This window comes from Lucilia sericata, unplaced genomic scaffold, assembly GCF_015586225.1.
Source record: "Lucilia sericata isolate MDLA Ls3-8-SP2 unplaced genomic scaffold, ASM1558622v1 Contig000273F_arrow, whole genome shotgun sequence".
Taxonomy (NCBI): Eukaryota; Metazoa; Arthropoda; class Insecta; order Diptera; family Calliphoridae; genus Lucilia; species Lucilia sericata.
The window spans coordinates 80,001-103,055 of NW_023994298.1; the positions used below are offsets into that span (position 1 = coordinate 80,001).

Here is a 23,055-nt window from a genome sequence, read left to right on the forward strand (position 1 = left end):
CATGCATTGTAGCTTATGATTTGTGGCAACATAGAATAAATTATTAAAATCACTTGGCAGTAGAGCAGAAATGTGATCACACATCAAACTGTCGGTAGCTGAGGTAACGTCACTTAACCATTGATCTGGTGTGGTGCGTATATCGATCATAAAAAATTGTTTTTGATTAGCATACATAAATGTATTTTCTCGCCAGGGTTTAATGGTGTTCCATGAAATATCTGTAGATTTTGGTGCAATTTCATATAGTTTTACTAAAGCCGGCGCAGTAGTATTTAAATCATACAAACGTACATGCTGTTTCATAGTTGTTATAAGAAATGTGTTAATATTGTGCTGCGATTGGGCAAAACTAATAAATGGCGTTGTCTTGGTGCGAAATTGTGTAACCGTTTTAATTTGTCTATTATCATTGAGATAGTTAAAAGTTATTAGATTTCGTTGACGTGCTATATAACAATTTGACCGACTAGAGTCGTGTGATGTTAGAAGTGGTTGAATTTCAAATATTTCACAATTTTCCTTTGATTGTTGAGAGGCAATGTTTTGCAGGGAATAGGTATCGATATCATCTTGTACATCAGGAAATTCACTGACCACTAGAAATATATTAAACAAACGCTGTATTTTAACTAAACTAATGGTTAAATTTTTTAAATTTTTCTTCCATGGATAGCTGTTTGTACATTTGATTTTCTAGTTTAAACGTTATGAGCAAATTTTAAATTTACACAAAATCCGAGCAAAAAATCATAATTATTCGAATAGGCTAGTAATATATATCGTTTGAAAGCTTTTCGAGTCTTTAAAAGTCTGTAACTCTTAATCCAAATAAGAGCAATTTGTTCTTTACAAATCAAAATAAATAAAAAAAAGATTTTATACAATTGGTAAATTCGAATACATATTTGAGCCTTTATCGTCATAAGTATGAAAAAACTTACTCATTTTCCGCAACTGTTCGCCTCCAGCATGTACAACATGTTCCTTATTTGCTAAATGATTCAAATTACCACCCGTATAATAATAATCATAACTGCTTTGGAAAAATTGATCCGGATTTAAATATAAACGCTCAGCAATGTCAAATAACGTAGAATGATAATAACCATTTTTGCCACTACTCCTTATGGCTTTATTACCTTTTAATAAAAAGAAAAATTAATATAAAATCTTCCATTTAAAGTTGTACTTACTCTTCATTGCTGTCTTATATCTAGTCCGGCTATGTCTCATACGTGTATTATAGAATTCAAAATTCATTGGTCTCCTATAGCAAAGATCATTTTTTTCACACATCTTATCGGCCACAAATATGGGCCGTGGTGCATTAAAGGCACATTGCGGATAGTTCGTTAACATATCAATATTTTCTTGTGGCCACATGCCCACATTGAAGGCGGGGAAATCACTATGATCAACATGAAAAAGTAAACCTTTGGCATTATGCAGTAGTAAACGTTCAACTTCATTATTTTTGTTGGCTCTTAAATATTGCATGCGTTTTATGGGTTTCTTGTCTGGTTCATCCTCATCTTCGCCCTCTACATTGCCAGAAAGCCGTGAGGTATCTTCTGTATACATAGTTTTTCTCCGACATTTTGCAGCTTTTTCCAAATGATGTTTTAGTACTCTTTTGGGCATTTTTCAGTCAGAAAAATTTTTAAATAACTCTTTTATTTATTAAACTCAATTACAATTTCAAAAACGTTGTTGTTAAAGCAATACAAGTCAGAGCCCAGCGCCGACAAATATTAACGGCGGCGGCGACTGACACTAAATATGTCGGCAGCGGCTTAAAATCGACTGTAAGCCGGCTAAGTTTTCAACTACGTTTAGTTTTTAATTTTTCAACGATTTTAAATAAAAACGGAATCCGAGAGATCAGAATGTGGGATTTTGGAAGCAAATATATTGTTTATAACAACAAAACAGAGCAAGCTCAAAAGTTGCGTGAGAAATTATGCAGGGATGAATAAAAAATTCTTAAAAATTAAAAACAAATCCTTTCTCCAAGTTTTACTAGGATCTGCCGATATTTAACCCTATCTTCCATATAAAACATCTTGCAGAAAATCAGTTTCTAAAAAATTTTGCATTAAGAAAATGATCAATAACGTAAAAACAAAGAAAGATATTTTATTTGTTTATTTACTAGCTATACCCAGTGTGCTGTGCTACCCTAAAAGGAATATAAATAAGAAACCCACTTAACGATTTTGATGATTCTAACTACAATGGTTTTCCAGATATACAATTTGTTACATATGGGAGATTCCACGCTAATTATTGCAATTTCACCAATTATTCCGAACGTTAATTAAGATTTTAATTTAATCTATGAAAAATTTGAATAATCTAATAGTTTCCCAGATATACAAAATTTTGTATTTAATTCATATGGGAAGTGCCAAGCCCCTCATTGAAAGTCCGCCCGTTATTCTCTAAATGTTTTTCAGTAAAATTTGAAGATTCTAGCTCTAATAGTTTCTCAGATATACGAATTTTTCTATTTAATTCATATGGGAGCTCCAAGCCCCCCAGACGAAAGTCCGCACTTTTTTCTCCAAAATGTTCAGATAAATATTAAAGTTCTTCGTGCAAAATTTGAAGAATTTCCGCTCCCCTCATTGGTAGTCCCCCAATTTATTACCCAAAATGTTTACATGGATGTTAAAGTTCTTCCAGAACAACATCATTTAAAGGGATCACAAAGAGATCCCTTTAATGATATATACCCTCTATCACCACTGATGGTGGTATATAACTTTGGCATTCCGTGTGTAACACCAAGAAATATTCATCGGAGACCCAACAAAGTATATATATTATGGGTCCTTATCAAATTCTGAGTCGATTTAGCTATGTCCGTCCGTCCGTCTGTCTGTCTGTCTGTGTAAAACACGCTCACGTTAAAACGAAGCAATATAATATAACCAAATTCACCCAAAACATTCATTATTATCCGGTACAGTTTGGTATTGAAAATGAACAAAATCGGTTCACATTGGGAAAAGTTATGAATCAAAATTTAAAACAACCTCGAAAAAAATAAGCATTTTTTACACATTCTGATGTAATTTTCTCAAAAACTATGCAAGATAATTTCATGAAAGTCATCATACATTCGTTTCTACACAAGATATTTATTTCTGCTGAAAATTGCCAGCATCAGTCCATAATTTCATATACCTCCCATACAAAAGTGCATATTCCCGAAAATAAGTTTTTTGTTAATAACTTCCGTCAGAATGTTGATATCTTCACAAAATTTTACAAATTAAAATCTTATGTTAATAGAATTCATTGAGAAAAAAATTTTCTGGATCGGTCCATAATTGGACATAGCTCCAATACAAGGTCCCCTCCCGAAAATCACTTAAACGCGCATAACTCATTACTAAATTAAGATATCCATATAAAATTTGGAATAAGTATTGCTCATATGCACAGAAATATTACTGTGAAAGTTTTTTCCGATCGGTCCATAATTGGTCATAGCTCCCATACAAGGACCCTTCCCGAAAATCACTTAAACGTGCATAACTCATTACTAAATTAAGATATCCATATAAAATTTGGAATAAGTATTACTCATATGCACAGAAATATTACTATGAAATTTTTTTCCGATCGGTCCATAATTGGTCATAGCTCCCATACAAGGTCCCCTCCCGAATATCACTTAAACGCGCATAACTCATTACTAAATTAAGATTTCCAAATAAAATTTGGAATAAGTATTGCTCATATGCACAGAAATATTGCTATGAAATTTTTTTCCGATCGGTTCATAATTGGTCATAGCTCCCATACAAGGACCCTCCCCGAAAATCACTTAAACGTGCATAACTCATTACTAAAATAAGATATCCATATAATGGAATAAATATTACTCATATGCACAGAAATATTACTGTGCAATTTTTTTCCGATCGGTCCATAATTGGTCATAGCTCCCATACAAGGTCCCCTCCCGAAAATCACTTAAACGCACATAACACATTACTAAATCAAGATATCCATATAAAATTTGGTACAAGTATTGCTCACATATACAGAAATATTACTATGAAATTTTTTTCCGATCGGTCCATAATTGGTCATAGCTCCCATACAAGGTCCTCTCCCGAAAATCACTTAAACGCACATAACTCATTACAAAATATTGATATATAAATATTTAGCACAAATATTGCTCTTATATACATAAATTACACTATAAAATTGCAATCGGTCCATAATTGGTCATAGCTCACATACAAGGTCCTTTTACGAAAATCTCTTAAACTCACATTACTCATTACCAAATAAAGCTATTGATACAAAATTTGGCACAAATATTAGTTTTGTATACAAAAATTATATTTCAAGATTTTTTCACGATCGGTTCATAACATGAGTGCGGTCGGTCCTATACATGTTTCCCTTCAGAAAATCACATAAATACTCATAACTTATTACAAAATTAAATAAATCTTGGGATTTTTTCTATTTAAGACATGAGAAAACTTATTTCTACAAATATTTGATCAATTAGAAAAGTATTAATATAAAAGTAGCTGGTGGAGGGTATTTAAGATTCGGCTCAGCCGAATATAGCACTCTAACTTGTTTTATAATTACATTTTCAGTACAGCCCACATTCAACCAGGCCCAGAAACATTTTTTGTATGTTTTGAACACCTTCTAAAAGTCTGACCACCCTATTTTAAGTGCTACCAAGTTCGTATAAAAAATTGTCAGCTGTTTGTTAGTGTGTTTTCGTTTTGGTGACAGCAACATCGAGAAATGTTAAATAATTTCCGAAATTATTAAAAATATCAATTAAAACTAATTTTTTTTATAACCCAAAACATACCAATATGCGCTTAATACCTTTCGGTTCGCGTATAGCTAGCATAGGCTCGAAAATTAATAACACATTCACCCTGCCGGAACGTTTTAAAGGTACGGTTGTTGAAAAATGGGCCAACTACTGGAAAGGTCTTCTCACCGACTACAAAGATGTAGCCGTGGGTTTGGTCAAAGAATCGAAGGAAAGACCACGTAAAGCACTGTTCTATGCCATCAGCGGCTATGGTCTATATCATTGTGCCCAACGCAATCCAGACGAGGAAGATTTCCACAAACAATTTCGTTCAGCGAGTAACGATTTGATAATGGTACATCCTTCACTACAGAATCCTAAGTCAGCAGCTTATATTAGACGTTTACAGGGCGATCTAAATCAAAATCGTTTAAGATTTTTATCTCTGGGTATATGCACAATTTTGTGGGAAGATTTGTACGACAAAGATGATTGCACCTATCCAGCACAATGTGAATATACACAAGTTACCTTCTGGAATTTCCATGAACATATAGTGGATGTGGGATTTTGGAATCAATTCTGGCGTTTAAGATATGAAATGTATAATTTTGATGTTAATTATTTGTGATACGTTTTGCGAAAACCACAATGAGGAGTATAATGTTAATAAGTTTGTTAAATAAATACCTACAATTTTAAAGCGTAAATATCATGATAAAAATATTTTTACCATGGTAAATATTATCAAAATTTTGTGTTTCAATGCAGACAGTATAAATCTATCTATCTATATATTTACCCATCTATCTATCTACCAATCTATGCATCTAAATATATATCTGAAATGAATTTTTAATCTTTCATCTTTAGAGAGTAAAATACTTAAATATTTTAAATTTTTCATTAAAATGCAAATCATTTAATATTATCAAACAAACAATTATCAAAGTTTAAAAAAATTAGCAACGAATTCTTGTACCAGCAATAATCTTTCTTATTAAGAGTGTCGTTGAGGAAGTCATGGTGGTACTCTTAAATATGCATTCAAGTTTTTTTACATTCGTAATATCAGTTTTTCAAAACGAATCATTTCTGACTACGTCATCGACTCATAATAAAGCGGAATATCAAATTATCTAACGACTCTCATAATAAGACGGAATATAAAATTGTTTAACCAAAACTTTTTCACAAATTCAATTCAGTTTGCTGCCTTTTTTGTTGTGAATAAATTCCCCCTTGAACTTCTCACGCATAGCCTCCTTATCCACTATCTTTGGCTTATGAACTTTAAAGTATTCCTCCAGCATAGCTTCACATTCGGGAATTTTATCGATATCGCATATTTTACCCTGAAAACTTCCCTCCTTTCCATTACCCTTACCATCTAAGATTGTAATAAACTTGGGTCCAAAATGTTGCACAAACTCCGCATCGCCACGCAATACCATATGACCTTTGCCAGGTTGATTACCAGGTTGTTCTGGTTCGGAAACAGTAATGAAATATAACGATACTTCAACCGGCGCATGTCTTAAGAAAGTATTAATAAAGTCTGGTTCTACACCATCTCTGCGATGTAAACTATAGTATTTTGGTAAAGGTCTAGGCATATTTTCTAATTTTTCAGCTTCAGCAGTAGCGAAATCTTTCAAAAGCTTTTGAAAAGATTTCTTTACCGCTTTCACATTATTTTGTATTTTTTGTATTAGCTCCAAATGTTGTTGTGGTCCACCTCTAAAAGTAAAGGGCAATGAACAGAAAAAATATTTACTATTGGCATTAAAAGTAATAGAAAATTGATTCCACTTACTTTAAAATCAAATTAAGTTGTTGTTCTCTTTGGAAGGATTCTCCTAAACGTTTCAGGACACGTTGACCCACCACAAAATGGACAATGACACTGTTCTTACTTTTCTCAGCATATAAAAGTTTAATGCCTTGCAATTGAAACAAGTTGCTGACATGCGTTCCACAACACATATTGTGACGTTGGCCTTCTATGCATATTACACGCACAGGACCTTGCCAATCTTTGGGTAAACCGCGTGGAGCTCTAACACCGTCCATCTTTAAAAAAGAGAGTTACATCTTTTTTTAATATCTATGTTTCAAAATTCGATGAAACATGCCTTAATTATAATACATGTTTTAAAATACTAACCTCTAATAACGTTTCCGGATCCAAAACGACCACATTGACCTCTTTTCCCTCTCTTATAATATTATTAGCTTTTTCCTCAATTAAATCCAGCGATTCGCGGCTAATTAAATGTTTAGTATTAAGTTCAATGTATGACGTCTCAGTTCCCAACCACCAGGAGGTGGTATCATAATTAAATTCTTTCTCAAATAATTCAGTAATTAAGTGTTGACCCGAATGTTGTTGCATGTGATCAAGTCTGCGATCCCAATCAATACATTGTTTAACAACAGTACCCGCTTCAAAACCGCTCTCTGATTCTATAAAGTGGACAGCATCATTGCCCTTGCGTATAACACTACGTACAGGCAAATCATTGATGGTGCCGTAATCACATGGTTGACCGCCACCTTCAGGAAATAGTATAGTATCCTCACAGATAACATTGTAACCCTGTAATTCTTTTGTTTCGCTGGAGCCAGGTGGGCTCCATTTCAATAAGCCAAATTCACATGAAACCACTTTGGTGGTAAACTGTAATTATAAATGGGGATTATTAAATTTCACGTATTTCATTATTGATCTCATTCAATTTTATTACTTCTTTTAAAAAACTATCTTCTTGACATTTAAAAACCATTTTGTATATTTATAATAAATAAATTGTATGGTTAATTATGTAAAATGCAAAAAAGTTGGCAAATTTACAAAATTTTGTTGTAACAAAATACAAAAACTCTACTCTCCTTCGGGAATGTAAACAACTGACAGCTGATCAGTAGCCGGTTGAAATAAAATTTGGCAGCACTTTTAGTAAATGTCTAATTAATTCATAAAGCAAGTGACTGTTATTTTAACCAAAGTTGAAATATTTTTATTAGACATAAATTTTGAATTACAAATTTTTTTATATAAATATTAAGAAAATGGAATGTGTATTTTGCTGGCATTATAATTCCGCATATCCTCAAGATGTTATATTAAAGAATTCTAAATATTGTAAATTATATTCTCAGCAAGAAAAGAAGTCTAAGAAACCCATAGAAAATTCTGAAAATTGCAAAACTTTATATACCAAATGCGATTATTATTTGGAACGATGGGTACATGAAAATATTATTGAATTAGAAAAACTGTTCAAAGATCACGAAAAATTAGTAAAGCATGAAATGGAACTACAACAAGGAGTAATAAATGACATGTGGATTCAATCTCAAAGATATTTAATTTTAACAAGGTAAATGAATAAAAACTCACAAGTTAAAAATAATCTGTTTATATTTTAAAAGCGGTGTTTGTGTTAAAACCTATCCCGAAATTGTATCTCTACCTACCGAAAAACGGGTCTTATACGGATTTCATATGAATTTAAGAAAAATAAATGTATCAAAGTAAGCAGTTTTAAATATTTGTATTCTACAGACGTGATATAATAAACATAATAATCTTTCTAGTTCTCATTTAGCCCTGTCTTTGGAAGCTATAAGATCTTCTCAAGCTCAGTTAAATTACCGCTGTGAACAACTTGATGTGACAATAGAAAGTCCTTTTATGAAGGGTTCTTATGCATTGAAATCTTTAACATATATTCGCAATATTTTAAATGATTTATTTCAATATTTTTATACAAATGTATGTAAACTGAAAAGTTGGGCTTTACTTCTAGATCCAGCAGATTCTGTGGCCATAGAAGATTATATAAATTTGTTGAAATCAAACAACGAATGTGATTTAATGGAAAACTTAAAGAATTGCTCATGTTTGCGTACAAAGCGCCGGGAATGTATTAAATGTCATAAGCGTTGTTAGATGGGATTAGAAAAAAATAAGTTTAGTTATGTTAGGATTTTTTGAAAATAAATAAATTTAAATTACTTCTCTATTTTGTTTTAAAATGTACGTAAACGTATAAAATTATTTTAAAAAGTAATAATAATACTTATGATTAAGTTTATTAATCATAAATTTTTTCTTAGTTTAAAAGTTTCGTTAACCGTTTTTTTTTTAAAAGTAAACAATATTGTTTGGCTGAAACTTGGCAGCACTACAAGCTTGACAGCACTGTAAAACTATAACCCCAAAAATGCAATCAAAACAAACATAAACAACCCATGATTTTTATTCTATATATTTGATAAATTGACATTTTTTAAAGAAATTTATAAAAAACTACCTAAAAATGGCCACAGAAAGCATTGAAGAAAAAAATCAACAGCAAATCGAGGAAGAAATATTAAGGCAATTATTGGTATTAGAAAGAGAATTTCGGGAGCATAATGCATTAACCAAGAAAGAACTTCAATTACAAAAGGAACTGGTTGGCAGAATATGGATCTTAGCACAAAGATATATACTGTTAGAGAGGTAAGAGGAATATAAAGTTAGAAATGTAAAAGAAAATATTCCTGTACAATTGTACTTTCAGCACGGGTACTTGTTGCCGCTACCCGGAAATTTATACCGGCCCCGCAGAAGACACCCTATTGCAGGAATTTACCGAAAAATTAAAACAAATAAGAAGTTCAAAGTATGTTGTTATTTCGTAACTCCTATAATTTTTATAACATCCATGGTATTTCCCCTAGTTGTCTTATCAGTAATTCTTTAGATGAGCTGCGGAAATCCTGTCTGGTCTTTAACAACCTATGCTCTCAACTCGATATGAAAACTGAAAGTTCTCTAATAACTGGTGATGCTTTCCATAAACCTATAACATATTTCATTGAATTAATTAGCGATCTATTTAAATATTTCCACGCCTGGTTGCTGAAACTAAAATATTCATCGCAACAGTTTGATCCAGTTAAAATTGAGAGCATAGAAAACTATAAAAAACAAATTGAAATATCTGAAGATTTTGAGGAATATTTAAATGTAGGTTTGGCATATTGCAAGTGTTTGCGGAAAAAAACAACTTGCTGAATAAGGTGCAACTTATTTGTCCAGAATTCGTAAATGGCAGAAATCTATCACAATCATATTCTTTTTTACTTTTAATATCTTGTAAATTCTCCTTTACCTTTAGTTTTTAATAAAAAAAAAAAAATAGTCACTTTAGCACAAACACACAAATTCTTTTTAATTTAACAAGCCTTCATAAGGCCTTAAATTTATTTTTTCAAATATTCACAGCAATTTTTTCTGCAATTTAATTTTTACAAATTTAATCCACAAAGATAAAGCACACAATTTCCTTAAACGTCATTTGGGTGGCATGCGAATATCTAAAAAAAAAAACAAAAACAAACTTTAGTCATACAAAACGTACACAAAAAAAATTGCAAATTTGCACAATACCTTTTTGTAAATAAATTTAAAGTCTTAATTCAACTTGTGCAACTCCCCTAAAACATCAATAGTCTTAACGAAGTCTTCTGGCTTCACGTTCAGATTCCAACAATGTCAAAATATCACCTTCACGGACGGGACCCTTAACGTTGCGGATAATTTGACGGTTTTGTTCTCCGAGGAATTCAACCTTAACTTGTGTACATTGACCTTGGGAGCCAGTACGGCCCAAAACTTTGATGACACGTGCCCAAACAACTGGTTTATCCATATTTATTAAATAAAATTTGTGATTTTCTTAAAAAAAAATTCACGTGCGACACACACTCAAAGTGACAGCCGGAAACAGAAAGAACGTATTTTCGTTCATTTTTGGCAAATTTGTTGTTTGTTTCGTTAAGTAGTTCGTTCAGTTTTGTTTATATGATTGTCACCACGCAGGGTTGTAACTATAGGTTTATTCAACAGGGCATCGACAACAGGGTGTTTACAACTGAATGTAAAAAAGAAACAAGCTGCAAATAAAGATTAAATTATTATAAAATTAATCTTTTTTACATACAATTTTTATTGTTTTTTCTTATAGTTATTAGGGTTCTATAAATCGACTTTCGAATAATCGAACAATCGACTTTTTGTCGAAAAAAGTCGAAAAATCGAAGCCGACTATTTTGTACCAAAAAAGTCGATAACTCGACTATCGTCTATGAAAAAAGTCGACTTTGTAAATATAAGTCGAAAAAAGTCGAAAAAAGTCAATAAGTCGACAAAAGTCGAAAAATTGAAAAAAGTCAAAAACTCGAAAATAGTAGAAAAAAGTGAAAAATAGTCGAAAGTTTTTAAAAAAAGGAAAAAAGTCAAAAACTCTAGAATAGTCGAAAAAAACTCGAAAAAAGTAAAAAAAATAGTCGAAAATAGTCAAAAAGTCGAAAAAAGTGAAAAGTCGACTTTTTATAAAGCACTTAAAGTCGAAAAGTCTAAAAGTCGACTTTAAATTAAATGAAAAAAGTCGAATAGTCGATAAAATGCAAAAAATCGAAAAGTCGACTTTTCGTTTCAACTATAACACCCTAATAGTTATGAAGGTTTATTCAAAAGCTATGTATATATAAAGTTAAAAATCTCGAAATTGGCTTGCTCAATTGTAAAATTAATATGTTATGAGAGGTGGTGGCCTTTCAAATTATAAATATTATATAATATTGTATGAGAAAAGCCAAAAAGTCTATAAAAGTGACTTAAGTAAATCATACAAGAACAAATATATGCATTTCCTAAATATTATACATACATAATAAACTTGCATTTGCTACCTTTAATATGGTGTTAACCCTTTAAATGCCAATAATATGTTTATCTAGTTGAATGTAATTATATTTAAATAAAATCAATTTTTAATTTGCTATGCTACTCAGAAAGTGATTTTGAGCCTATTGGTATACTTTTAATTTGGTGTAGGATCAATATTCAATATCAATATTAATTAAATATAAACATCAGCACAAACGTTTATAGTGGTGAAGGGTATAAATGTCCTCTATTATAAATTCTCACTTAATATTATTATTATTTTTGTTTTTTTGCAGGAAAATCAAAAAAGTACTAGTTGGAAAACGAAAAAGTACCAGAAATTTCTCTATTATAGATTTTCATTCAATTGCAGTTGAAGAACAAAAAGTACCAAAATTTTCACTTTTATATGTCTGACTATATGTTTCTAAGTTAAATATTGCAGAAAAATCAAAAAGTCCACTTTTATGGATTTTCATGCATGTTTACTTTTATGTCTCTAACCGCCTTTTTCACCAAGTTCAGTTATAATTTAACTGTTACTTTTATTGCAAGTTAGCATATTTTCTTTTTCACCAAATTTAACTATAGAGTTGGAGTTAAATTTAACTGGAAAAAATGTTTCAGTTATAGACTTAACTGACAGAAAAATCAATGGGCAATTTCATGTGACCCAACTCAAAAAATCGATTTTGAAGAAATTTGCACTATTCAGCCTATCGGTTAAGAACTGCCGGAGTCAAAAGTTGGACAGTTTGGTCATACATCGGCTTTGACACGAAATTACCCTAATATATTTGTTATTAAAAATTGATTTACATTTATGGAACACATTTATTGGGCCATTTACTAAAATAAATTAATTAAGGATAGTGTTCAGAGATGAGCACATAAGGGGTTTTATTAATTACATTCTCCTGAACATACATAATAATAATAAAAATAATGAATTATTTTTTGATTCAGTTACATCTTTCAGTTACATACCGCGTATTTGTCAAATAGCCAGTAGAATTTAATTTCCCTCATGGACAAATCTAATATTAATTGATTTTTGTTGATCTTATTTAATGCAAAAATTAAAAATTTATTCAAAATAATACGTTTGTCGTTTTTTTTTTCCGAAAATGTCAGTAAAGAGTTACCTACATGAAACAATAATTCTTATGTTATCTAACCGAAGGATGATGAAAACGAAATTTTTAACTTACAGTTAAATATTTGCCGTTAACCAACCTTTAACTACTAGATATAATTCGATGAATTTTGTTTTATTATTTATTGTCATGTTTCCACCACGGGCTTTTGACCAAAACGAGTTGAAACCATGTAGATTTCCTATACTACAGTTATGACAAATTAAAATCTTCTTAAACTACTAGATTTGATTTAAAACGTTTTGAAAATTATTTTTTTTTTCGAAAAATAAGAAATAACAATTTTTTAGTGTAGTTTATTAAATTTATTGTCGAAATCACAATAAATTGATTCAATTTGTTAAAATATCAAAAACGAGTAATGTCAGTGGAAACAAGAATGATAAACTAAAGATTATGCCTAGTGCATGATTTACCGTTAGATGACGCATGTAGTTGTTCAAATACCTATAACATTAAAAAATATAAAACGATAAGTGTGGTGAAGTGCGGTAAAAAGGATCCAGAACATAGAAAAACGAAAACAAATTTTAGAGGAAAAAACATAAACATTTAGTGAACAGTGGACAAATGTAATCAAAATTAAAATCCAAAAACGAGTGAAAAATTGTGAAAAAAATTTTCATTGTGCCTTTTTTATATATATTTTTTACTTTTTAGTATTTAAAATATTTTTAAATATTTTTTACAAAAGAAATTGCAATAAAAAAAATAAATTTATGAGAAGAATGGTTGCTATCTATAAATTTTTCGATAAAAATAATAAATTGTCCCACTGTTATATTTATAGCTGAAAAATATTAACCAATAGGAAAACATTTTCTTAATATTAGGACTTGGTATATATGGAATAAAAGTAGCATTACAAAATTGTTCTCGAGAAGATATTTCAAACATTTATGGTTAGAAATATTTTATGTCACAGATATAACATTTAAATATCCTATCAGAAAACAATTGTCCACAAAATTTTTTAAAAAAATATATTCCAGAGAATTCTCAGGAAAATTTCCTCCTTATAAACCCTAGTATAGGGCCAATATAGCGGTGTCGGGAAATATTAAACTAATTCAAAGTTCACTTTAAAGAGTTCACAAAAAAGTTTATAAATAATTCTATTATTGTTTTAAAAATTGAATTACATATGTTCAGAAAATAACTTAAAATTTACGTTTTTTATTTGAAATTCGGCAAATAATAATAATATAAAACATCTCATTTTCAATTGATAATATGTGTATGTGTAGTAGATTTTATGTATCAAATATGATTTGTTTCCACTAAACATTTTTGTCTACTTAAACGTTACAATATGTACTTTTTGGATATATTGCGACTTTTTTATAACTTCTTAAGAAGTTTTTCTACTATACAATAGTTCTTATTGTCGAGTGTATATCCAAACCCAATCCCACTGTACTTAAATACTTTACAAACATCAGCACAAACGCATAATAATTTTCCTTAATATAGTGGTATAAAATTTGTTAAATTCATTAACATATTTAATGCATTTATCGCAGGCCTGTTGGAAAGTAATCCTTTCGAAATCCAAAACTATTACATATATGAAACACCCATTTGAAAATGAAAGACAATTTAACAATTTTGCTTCCGAACGCTTCCTAAAATAATTGACAAACCCCAATTTGACGTCTCTGACACGTAATACGATTTCGTATCAAATCAAACAACAACAACCAAACTTCGTTTTGTATTTTCTCTTTACACATTCGGTTTTCATACGTTTTTCTGATTTCGCTGCCGTCACATCATAAACGGGGAGACTGTTAACGGGCCGCGAATTATTTTTTTGTTTTTGAAAATTTACTGTTTTTAATTAGAAATTAAATAAACATAAAATGAAAAATTATATGCTAATATTTTTGTTGGTGTTGCCCACCATTATTTGCACATTTAATGCACGTAAGTTACACAAAAAAATAAATTTTTTGTTAAAAGTGAATTGTTAGAAAAAAAAAACCAAAGTGCAGTGAAAGAGAGTGTGACGTTTTCATAATGTGTTGTCGTCGGCTTTGTTGTTGCCGCAACAAACGACGTATTTTGACGTGGCACAGAAAAACGATGTTATTGAAACTGTAATGGCAAACACTGACATTAATTGAAAGTTTATGTATTTTTATTTGATTTAAGAAATTTTGAATGAAAATTATGTGATTGAAGGCAATTTTTTCATAATTTAGGTCAAGTTCATTGTTAGTAATGAGTTGGCAACAAAACTTTAAAATATTTATAAGCTTTTGAATGAAAATTTCTCTTTTTGCCATTTTTAGCTAACAAATTCTCAGCTTTTGCTGAAGATGCCGTTGAGGAAGACATTGTTGAAGCTGATGGTGAAGATGGTGCTGTAACTGGTGAAGATGTCGAAACGGACGAAGACTCAGACGGAACACAATCAACCTCTCCCTATGCCGATACGATTTTACTGTTCACCAAGCCCACTTACACTCCCGGCCAACAAATGGATTTACCCGGAGGCAAACCCGTTGAATTCTTGATTGGCTTCACCAACAAGGGTCCCAATGACTTTGTTGTTGAAACTGTTGAAGCTTCTTTCCGTTATCCCATGGACTTTAACTACTACATCCAAAACTTCTCTGCTGTTGCCTACAACCGTGAGGTAAAGTCTGGTCTTGAAGCCACCATTTCCTACTCTTTCATGCCTTCTGATCAATTTGCTGGCCGTCCCTTCGGTTTGAACATTGCCATGAACTACCGCGACTCCAACGGTGTCCAATATATGGAATCTGTTTTCAATGAAACTGTTTTGATTTCTGAAGTCGATGAGGGTTTGGATGGTGAAACCTTCTTCTTGTATGTCTTGATGGCCGGTATCGTTGTTTTGTTGTTGGTTGTCGGTCAACAATACTTGTTGGGCTCTTCCGGTAAACGTAAGCGCACCACTACCAAGAAGACCATCGAAACTGGTACTGCCAACGATAACTCTATTGACTACGAATGGTTGCCTCAAGAGACTTTGAGAGCTTTGCGTAAGTTTTAATTAAATCTTTGTAGGAAATTCTTATAATAAATTTTAATTTTCTACTTTACAGAAAAATCTTCCCCCAAATCGAAAACACCCAAAACCTCACCAAAACCCAGCAAACAAAGCAGTCCCAAGCAATCGCAGAGTCCTAAACCCAAGAAGGCTGTTAAACAACAATAAGATTTTTCACTTTCACTTCATTTTTTAATTTATCATTATTAATATATTTTCATTTTTGAAAAATCCAACTTTACCACTATTGCCCCACACCAACCAACCCTCCAAAATGTTTGAGATTTTGTTACCGGGGGAGAGAACGTTATTGGTTTTTCCTCTCACAACCTGTTTACACCATCTGGAAAGGGCTTTTATCAGCTTTTTTGTATAATTTTAAGTAATTTTTTATATTGTCTTCATTTTGGGAAGACTCCTCCCTGATTATAGAAAACTTGATAAAAGTCTATTCATCATAACGCTGGTTGTTATTATGTCTTATTATTTTTTTTTTCGTGTTAGAAGTGTAATTTAAACGAGTTTAAAGTCTTGAATACTATATTTCATATTGTAAGTCAAATTGAATACTTGACATTCTATTAAAACTTAAATTAGTTTACTTTTTTTTATAATAAAAAAACTTGTAAAAATTTAAACTGAATTAATTTTTTTCTCAGGAGAAAAATAAAAATTCGTGAAATAAATTGATATGAATGCTAATATCTAAACGAATATTTTTTATGTTATTATTTTTGAAACAAATTGATTTGATTTCGAATTAAAATTCGAAAATTCGAATTAAATTCGAAACAGTATTGGAATTTAATTATGAAATATATTTAGTTTAAAAATTTTTCTGAAAAAGAAGCGGAATTTTTTATAGTTGTTACTGTTTTAAAAATAAAATAAATAAAAAAGCTACTCGATTTTAAATATATAATATTCTGCGACCTTATTCGTTTCTACTGAAAATGGGAAAAACCTTCCATATTTGACTCTAGTCTCTATAAACGTTCATAACTGTCTTGAAATATAAGGTACCATTTTACGATGTTATAATTGTCAAAAATGGCCAATTTTTTCAAAATTTAAGACGCGAAAAGTCTGACATGATGTAGAAATTCTAAGATCATATTCAGATTAAGTGCAACTCAATCTTTTTTTAACAGTATTATTTGGTCTCTGGGTTTCGACTTTTTCCAAATTGTGTTGGTCTGTATTGTTGAACATATTCAAAATAATATTTCCGTTAAATTAATTTTTTTAATGTTTAGCGTTGGCAACTTTATGGGATGACGCTGCCATACTTTTTCCGCTATATATTGTATGTCGCAATTTAGACGAAAAGTTGATTTCTTTTTATAAAGTCATGTCATTATTAGGGTTCTATAGTTGAAACGAAAAGTCGACTTTTCGACTTTTTGCATTTAGTTAAAAGTCGACTTTTCGACCTTTCGACTTTTTCCATTTTATGAAAAGTCGATTTTTCGACTTTTCGACCTTTTTCATTTATTTAAAAGTCGACTTTTAGACTTTTCGACTTTTAGTATTTTATAAATGGTCGACTTTTCGACTTTTTCCGACTTTTCGACTTTTTCCGACTTTTCGACTTTTTCCGACTTTTTTCAACTTTTCGACTTTTTCCGACTTTTCGACTTTTCGATTTTTTACGACTTTTTGACTATTTTCGACTTATTTCGACTTTTTTTCGACTTTTTTTCGACTTTTTTCGACTATTTTTTACTTTTTTCGAGTTTTTCCGACTATTTTAGAGTTTTTGACCTCTTATCCACTTTTTTAAAATTTTCGACTATTTACTTTTTTCGACTTTCCGACTTTTCGACTTTTATTTACAAAGTCGACTTTTCGACTTTTTTCATAGACGATAGTCGAGTTATCGACTTTTTTGGAACAAAATAGTCGACTTCGACTTTTCGACTTTTTTCGACAAAAAGTCGATTGTTCGATTATTCGAAAGTCGATTTATAGAACCCTAGTCATTATACCCTACACCACTTTAGTGGGGAGGGTATATTGGATTTGTGCTGATGTTTGTAACGCACAATAATATTGGTCCTATACCCACATTAAAGTATACCAATCGGCTTAGAATCATTTTCTGAGTCGATTTAGCTATGTCTGTCCGTTTGTCCGTCCGTCCGTCCGCCTGTCCGTCCATGTAAACCTTGTAATCAAATTACAGGTCGCAATTTTGAAGATAATTCAATGAAATTTGGCATTTGGTCCATTTTCTCATCTAGCCCCCATACAACTGAACCCCCGAATAGGGCTTGTAAACCTTTTAATCAAACTACAGGTCGCAATTTTGAAGATAATTCAATGAAATTTGGCAGATGATCTTCTATGGTACCGGAGACGAAGCTTATTGAAAATGGTTAACATCGGTCCATTATTTCACCTAGACCCCATACAACTGAAAACGACGAATAGGGATTTTAAGTTTATAATTATGTTTAATATACTCGTATCTCGACAAAAAGCTGCAAAACCAAGTACTAGCCTTGATGACTCGCATGAATTTTATAATTATAGGGTCTCATTTGACCATAGCCCCTATACAAATCCCCCTTCAAAATTTGACTTAAATGTCCACAATTTTATTCAACAATAAAAGGCTTAAGTATAATTCAAGGCAAGGTGCAATTCAACTTAAATGCTTTATTATGAAAACTAAATCACATTTTATTTTTGTAACAGGTGTAGGGTATTATATGGTCGGCCTCGCCCGACTATAATTTCTTACTTGTTTAGGTATCACATTGTAAGAAATTGGAATACTATTATATTTTAATTTTTCTCGATTCGAGAAAATTACATAGTGATATTAAAAATTTAATTAACAGCTTGTTAGAACTATTCCTATTAAAAATGTTGGTTGAATTCTATTAGATTCGATTAAATTTAGAATTCTTAAACGCCTACATATGTATGTATTACTTTTCTAAAAGACTGAACAGAGCTGAAACCAGAATTTCACCATCACATAGTCCTATCTGTCTACTTTAAAATAAAGGTATAACAGAGGTTATACCTATTTCAAGATATCATAAAGTTAAAAACAATTATAAATTAATTTTACTGCAAAAATGTTAACGGACGATATCTCAGAAAATATTTTTAAACTATTCAAAAAGGCTTGTCGTGAAATAAAATCGAAATTTTATTTTATGTTAAAATTTCTTACTATATACTTACTATCATACATACATATATCTTGGCCCACCAAAAACATTTTTATAAAATTTTAATACATTTATTTTATATATAGGCCTACTTGTACAAATATCATATAATTTTTGAATTTTTCAAAACCTTAAAATCGTTTTTATCAATATTTTTATTGTGTGGCATACCAAGTTACTGCAATAAGCCCTTCAAATGTAAAATAAGTAACAGTCACTGTCTAAATTGGCTCTTTGTATATATTAAAGTGATACTAGTAATGATGGGGCTTATAGGGGGAAGTAGGGGGTTGGTATATCACACAAAATAAATAAACGTACTGTGCAAAGTAAATTAATAAAGTAGCGACAGTTCTACAACAAATACAACATTTACAAAAACCACAAACGATTTTGTTTTTGGTTTAAGGTCTTTGCTGTCAAAATCATATGATCTTTGTTTACAAAAATTTTCTTTGATAACAACACAAAAAAATAATATTTTAGTAAAAGACATTTTATTAGTTTAGTTTAAGAATAAATAAAAATGCAAATAAATAAAAAATGTGTCAGCAATTTATTTAAGTTTGACATACATTTAATAGAAATATAGTATTTTTTCTCCAAGAAATATGGAAACTACTTCTGGACTTATTCACTTATTCTCGGCTGGTCGTTTTGGCTTATTGTAAACAATCCAGGTGGAGGGTACATCCCGTGCATTTGATCATATTTTCAGGCCAGCTGCTACACCATTATGAAATGTTGGCCATAAACTCATATTGGCCTGGAATTCAATTTGCTGCATTTCAACAGTGGTTCCTTTAATAGGTTTCTTGCTGGTTAGACATAGTTTTGGTATTGGCATTGATTCCGTTGGTTCTTAAAGTAAACATACCTCCTCTACCCAAAGGTAAAGTCATGGTACGAGTGCACAATGTAAATAATTGTTTTTCTTGCTCCTCAATAAATTCATGATCAGAAGTTCCAGGCGATTGTGTAATATCTATCTGTTATGCGCATATCATCCGGATAACGTAGACTTAAGAATTTGGTACCTATATTATCCATGCCATCATCTAAAGCACCTTCCATTTGTGATATGCCACTTTTAGAGGGTGGACAACGAGCCGATAAGGAGTCTTCCGTGACTATGTTCATATTTTGCGAATAATTTGAACTTTTATTTAGGGCATAATTTCGTAAATCCCTACGCCTCACTTCACCTATCAATTTTTAAATTTGTATTTTGTAAAACACTTCATTATGGCAGGTGATTGTTTGCGTTGAAACAAGTGCTTCGTTATTTGTGAAAAATGTATAAAAAATTATATTTTATAAAACGCATCACCTGAAAAATACACACTTGAAACTTCAAATCGAACACCTAATTTATTCAGGCGTTCGCTTTGAAATTTTATTGAATAAATTATGTACATGTAACAGCTATCTTTATGGAAAAGTTGTGATATTGAAGCTACTCGACCTCGTACGGGAAAGGACGCAAATTGGTATATATTTCTATTGATACTACAATGAAACTCATTCTCTGAAATTAGAGCACTTATATCCATATATGAATTTTATCCAGATTTTGTAGCTGAATGGCGATTGGATAACATTACACAATCTTCATATACATACATAGCTAAAGTCACTCCATTGTAATATCGATAGAACTCGGTGACGGTGCTCCAATGTATCAATAAAGTTGGAATACAGATTTCACCTAATACGCGATCGAGTAGCTCCGTATGATAAAGTGTTCACTTTTGAATGTGAAGTGTAGGTGATGCGTTCAACGCAAAGGATTTACGAAATAACCCCCTTAGTGTAGCAAAAGTACAATTATTATTATTACCTTCCACATAATTATACGGCAATGCATTCAGTTGGTTAAAAACACTAGGAGCTTGCACCTGTGAAAGTTCCTTGTAAGACATTTGAGAACCATGCTGTTCGGTTAAAATACAAGTCTTGGAACAATTTTTCACCAGCAAAGGAAAATCCATAGCATGACGAAAAGTATAAGATTGTAATTGCATTACGTAGGCCAATTGATGCAGAAACTAATTAAGGAAAATAAAACCAAATATTTTATAATATTCATTTGAAATTAAATTGCTGGCTAACTTTGCTTGGCTCACCTTGGCTAATGGCAACAAATGTGCATGCATAATATCGTCCAATTTAAAGTCCTCATAGAGTAAATGAAAACTATAAAATATCGCCAGCATTGTATGAATAAACAAGCCGTAGTATCAATATTGTACATTGTGAATAATTTTCTTTTGATGGTTTATTATCCGATCCATCTAGAATGGACAACATAAATTGTCAATCTTCTTCGGTACCCGAATGTATTTCATCATTTTTTTTTATTTTCTTTGGATCTTCAGCACTAAACGATGTAGCAGTGTTACTGCTATAATCATGCATAACAGCTGAAAATCCCATTAGATGTTTTGTTCTGAAGGCAAGAGACTTAAACAAATGCTTAAGATTTTCCCCGAACTATAAACTAAAGTAAGACGATTAACGGCAGGATCACGTAGACCCAAACAAAAGTTGTTTCTGAAAGTAGAATATTTCAGATTAAATTCTTAAAGTTATCTTAATATAGAAAATCTTTTTCTACTTACCTATTGGAAAACTGTGGCTGCAGAGGGTGTACTGGTGATAACAAATGAAACTCATCTTCGAATGTAGTGTCTCCCGGTTTTGTTTGATGGAGAGAAATGGTCCATACACACATAAGCAGGTGCCGGGAGTTGCATCTTGCAAGCCTCCATCCACTTTCGTCGCCTCCTCTCATCTGTGGGGACAATAAAAAAGCTCCCATTTCCTTTTTTGGAAATTTTCTTGCAAATTATACACCTTTTCATAATTTTTTAGTACATAAACCACACAAAATTCAAGTTTTTTCACTTTTATTTTTATTTTTTATAAAACAACACACAATTTAATTTTTTTCCACTAAAACAAATATGGCAAATAATTTGACATAAAAGTCTTTGGTTGAAGCTGTCAAAAATTGCAACGTAAACAATTTTGACATTTTCGTCCATAAGTGAGTTTTAAAAAAAATAGTCAGCTGTTCTACTGAGTCTACTTTATAAATTTACTTTGGTACTGTGCACAAAATAATTTCAAATAGTTTACAGACCTGGGCGATTTCCATTAATTTTTCATTAACATTAAATTAAAAAAAATTAATTTAATGTAAAAAATATTGCATTAACATTAAATTTGTAAAATTTAATGCATTAAATTTCCATTAACAATAAATATTTTTGAATTTAATGCATTAATTTTACATTAACATTAAATATTTTTGAAATTAATGCATTAATTTTGCATTAACATTAAATATATCTGAATTTAGTGCATTAATTTTACATTAACATTAAATAAGCAATAAAATTAATGCATTAATATTCCATTAACATTAATATATATAAAAATTGATAAACATAAATAAAAATACAGCACAAAAGACCTCGATCTAACTAAATACAACTAATATTAAATAGGTTAAATTCCTTTCTAATAACTCCTATATTCCATTCAAACTTGTGTGTTTTAAATATGATATTTATATAAGATTTCACAGACAAAATAAACTAAAAAAGGCATATCTGGGAAGTGATACTATTCTTCTAATAAGTATTGTCGTGTATAGGACTTATTCGAAAGGACTTTAACAAAATAAACTAAAAAAAGAATATCTGGGAAGTGATACTATTCTTCTAATATGTATTATCGTGTATAGGACTTATTAGAAAGGACTTTAACACATTCAATTTTACTTGAATTTAGTTAGACCGAGATCTTTAGCGCTGTATTCTTATTTTTATAAATTATTTTATACATTAATGTTAATGGAAAATTAATGCATTAATTTTATTATTTATTATTTAATGTTAATGAAAAATTAATGCATTAAATTCAAAAATATTTAATGTTAATGCAAAATTAATGCATTAATTTTACAAATATTTAATGTTAATGTAAAATTAATGCATTAAATTTAAAAATATTTAATGTTAATGCAAATTTAATGCATTAAATGTACCCATGTTAATGTTAATGCAATAAACTTGCATTAACATTAATTTTTTTTATTGTAGAAACAATTGTTAATGCATTAACACATTTAATGCATTTATCCCAGGTCTGAT

General features: G+C 30.6%; 8 protein-coding genes across 9 annotated transcripts in view; 4 read left to right on the top strand and 4 right to left on the bottom strand.

Moving 5' to 3' along the window:
- Positions 1–1,757, bottom strand: part of LOC119603085 — a 3,145-nt gene extending 1,388 nt beyond the window's left edge. Inside the window, 3 exon segments of the mRNA XM_037954964.1 lie at positions 1–599; positions 945–1,142; positions 1,197–1,757. The exon segment at positions 1–599 is cut by the window's left edge and continues 592 nt beyond it. Coding sequence (XP_037810892.1) covers positions 1–599; positions 945–1,142; positions 1,197–1,644 — 1,245 coding nt within the window. The 5' untranslated portion in view covers positions 1,645–1,757.
- A 2,997-nt stretch (positions 1,758–4,754) lies between these two features.
- On the top strand, positions 4,755–5,563 carry LOC119603079 (mitochondrial import inner membrane translocase subunit Tim29). The gene has a single exon (XM_037954958.1). The coding sequence runs from the start codon at positions 4,866–4,868 to the stop codon at positions 5,439–5,441; it is 576 nt and encodes a 191-aa protein (XP_037810886.1). The 5' UTR covers positions 4,755–4,865; the 3' UTR covers positions 5,442–5,563.
- Positions 5,564–5,702: 139 nt separating this feature from the next.
- LOC119603077 (alanyl-tRNA editing protein Aarsd1-B) lies at positions 5,703–7,734 on the bottom strand. The gene is made up of 4 exons (XM_037954955.1): positions 7,558–7,734; positions 6,978–7,490; positions 6,627–6,883; positions 5,703–6,550 (listed from the first exon to the last, which is right to left on the bottom strand). The coding sequence occupies exons 1-4, from the start codon at positions 7,594–7,596 to the stop codon at positions 6,010–6,012; spliced, it is 1,350 nt and encodes a 449-aa protein (XP_037810883.1). The 5' UTR covers positions 7,597–7,734; the 3' UTR covers positions 5,703–6,009.
- A 99-nt stretch (positions 7,735–7,833) lies between these two features.
- LOC119603076 lies at positions 7,834–8,765 on the top strand. Its single transcript, XM_037954954.1, has 3 exons — positions 7,834–8,193; positions 8,246–8,347; positions 8,411–8,765. The coding sequence occupies exons 1-3, from the start codon at positions 7,883–7,885 to the stop codon at positions 8,763–8,765; spliced, it is 768 nt and encodes a 255-aa protein (XP_037810882.1). The 5' UTR covers positions 7,834–7,882.
- Positions 8,766–9,015: 250 nt separating this feature from the next.
- Positions 9,016–10,019, top strand: LOC119603078. The gene is made up of 3 exons (XM_037954957.1): positions 9,016–9,320; positions 9,382–9,483; positions 9,542–10,019. The coding sequence occupies exons 1-3, from the start codon at positions 9,136–9,138 to the stop codon at positions 9,876–9,878; spliced, it is 624 nt and encodes a 207-aa protein (XP_037810885.1). The 5' UTR covers positions 9,016–9,135; the 3' UTR covers positions 9,879–10,019.
- A 9-nt stretch (positions 10,020–10,028) lies between these two features.
- Positions 10,029–10,619, bottom strand: LOC119603080 (40S ribosomal protein S28). The gene is made up of 2 exons (XM_037954959.1): positions 10,254–10,619; positions 10,029–10,180 (listed from the first exon to the last, which is right to left on the bottom strand). Exon 1 carries the CDS (start codon positions 10,513–10,515, stop codon positions 10,318–10,320), a length of 198 nt encoding a protein of 65 aa, XP_037810887.1. The 5' UTR covers positions 10,516–10,619; the 3' UTR covers positions 10,029–10,180; positions 10,254–10,317.
- A 3,751-nt stretch (positions 10,620–14,370) lies between these two features.
- LOC119603082 (translocon-associated protein subunit alpha) lies at positions 14,371–16,424 on the top strand. The gene is made up of 3 exons (XM_037954961.1): positions 14,371–14,617; positions 14,986–15,702; positions 15,766–16,424. Exons 1-3 carry the CDS (start codon positions 14,554–14,556, stop codon positions 15,876–15,878), a joined length of 894 nt encoding a protein of 297 aa, XP_037810889.1. The 5' UTR covers positions 14,371–14,553; the 3' UTR covers positions 15,879–16,424.
- Positions 16,425–19,432: 3,008 nt separating this feature from the next.
- LOC119603083 (anaphase-promoting complex subunit 1-like) lies at positions 19,433–21,989 on the bottom strand. 2 transcript variants are annotated; one of them, XM_037954963.1, is made up of 4 exons: positions 21,517–21,989; positions 21,022–21,448; positions 20,736–20,943; positions 19,433–20,025 (listed from the first exon to the last, which is right to left on the bottom strand). In XM_037954963.1, exons 2-4 carry the CDS (start codon positions 21,109–21,111, stop codon positions 19,853–19,855), a joined length of 471 nt encoding a protein of 156 aa, XP_037810891.1. In that variant the 5' UTR covers positions 21,112–21,448; positions 21,517–21,989; the 3' UTR covers positions 19,433–19,852. The 2 variants fall into 2 exon arrangements, with proteins under 2 accessions (XP_037810891.1, XP_037810890.1); XM_037954962.1 differs by having other exon boundaries at positions 19,433–20,100.
- Between the last annotated feature and the right edge of the window lie 1,066 nt (positions 21,990–23,055).

Bases quoted from the DNA above. Each gene is read 5' to 3' on its own strand.
- LOC119603079 (XM_037954958.1), top strand. From the start codon at position 4,866: ATGCGCTTAATACCTTTCGGTTCGCGTATAGCTAGCATAGGCTCGAAA.
- LOC119603077 (XM_037954955.1), bottom strand. From the start codon at position 7,596: ATGGTTTTTAAATGTCAAGAAGATAGTTTTTTAAAAGAA. The intron at 7,491-7,557 runs GTAATAAAATTG...TTATAATTACAG, and splicing joins AAGATAGTTTTTTAAAAGAA to TTTACCACCAAAGTGGTTTC. The intron at 6,884-6,977 runs GTTAGTATTTTA...TCTTTTTTAAAG, and splicing joins ATCCGGAAACGTTATTAGAG to ATGGACGGTGTTAGAGCTCC.
- LOC119603076 (XM_037954954.1), top strand. From the start codon at position 7,883: ATGGAATGTGTATTTTGCTGGCATTATAATTCCGCATATCCTCAAGAT. The intron at 8,194-8,245 runs GTAAATGAATAA...ATATTTTAAAAG, and splicing joins AGATATTTAATTTTAACAAG to CGGTGTTTGTGTTAAAACCT. The intron at 8,348-8,410 runs GTAAGCAGTTTT...TAATCTTTCTAG, and splicing joins AGAAAAATAAATGTATCAAA to TTCTCATTTAGCCCTGTCTT.
- LOC119603078 (XM_037954957.1), top strand. From the start codon at position 9,136: ATGGCCACAGAAAGCATTGAAGAAAAAAATCAACAGCAAATCGAGGAA. The intron at 9,321-9,381 runs GTAAGAGGAATA...TTGTACTTTCAG, and splicing joins AGATATATACTGTTAGAGAG to CACGGGTACTTGTTGCCGCT. The intron at 9,484-9,541 runs GTATGTTGTTAT...TATTTCCCCTAG, and splicing joins AAACAAATAAGAAGTTCAAA to TTGTCTTATCAGTAATTCTT.
- LOC119603080 (XM_037954959.1), bottom strand. From the start codon at position 10,515: ATGGATAAACCAGTTGTTTGGGCACGTGTCATCAAAGTTTTGGGCCGT.
- LOC119603082 (XM_037954961.1), top strand. From the start codon at position 14,554: ATGAAAAATTATATGCTAATATTTTTGTTGGTGTTGCCCACCATTATT. The intron at 14,618-14,985 runs GTAAGTTACACA...TGCCATTTTTAG, and splicing joins TATTTGCACATTTAATGCAC to CTAACAAATTCTCAGCTTTT. The intron at 15,703-15,765 runs GTAAGTTTTAAT...TCTACTTTACAG, and splicing joins AGAGACTTTGAGAGCTTTGC to AAAAATCTTCCCCCAAATCG.
- LOC119603083 (XM_037954962.1), bottom strand. From the start codon at position 21,111: ATGCTGGCGATATTTTATAGTTTTCATTTACTCTATGAGGACTTTAAA. The intron at 20,944-21,021 runs GTGAGCCAAGCA...TTCCTTAATTAG, and splicing joins ATTTGTTGCCATTAGCCAAG to TTTCTGCATCAATTGGCCTA. The intron at 20,101-20,735 runs GTAATAATAATA...AAAAATTGATAG, and splicing joins GCCGTATAATTATGTGGAAG to GTGAAGTGAGGCGTAGGGAT.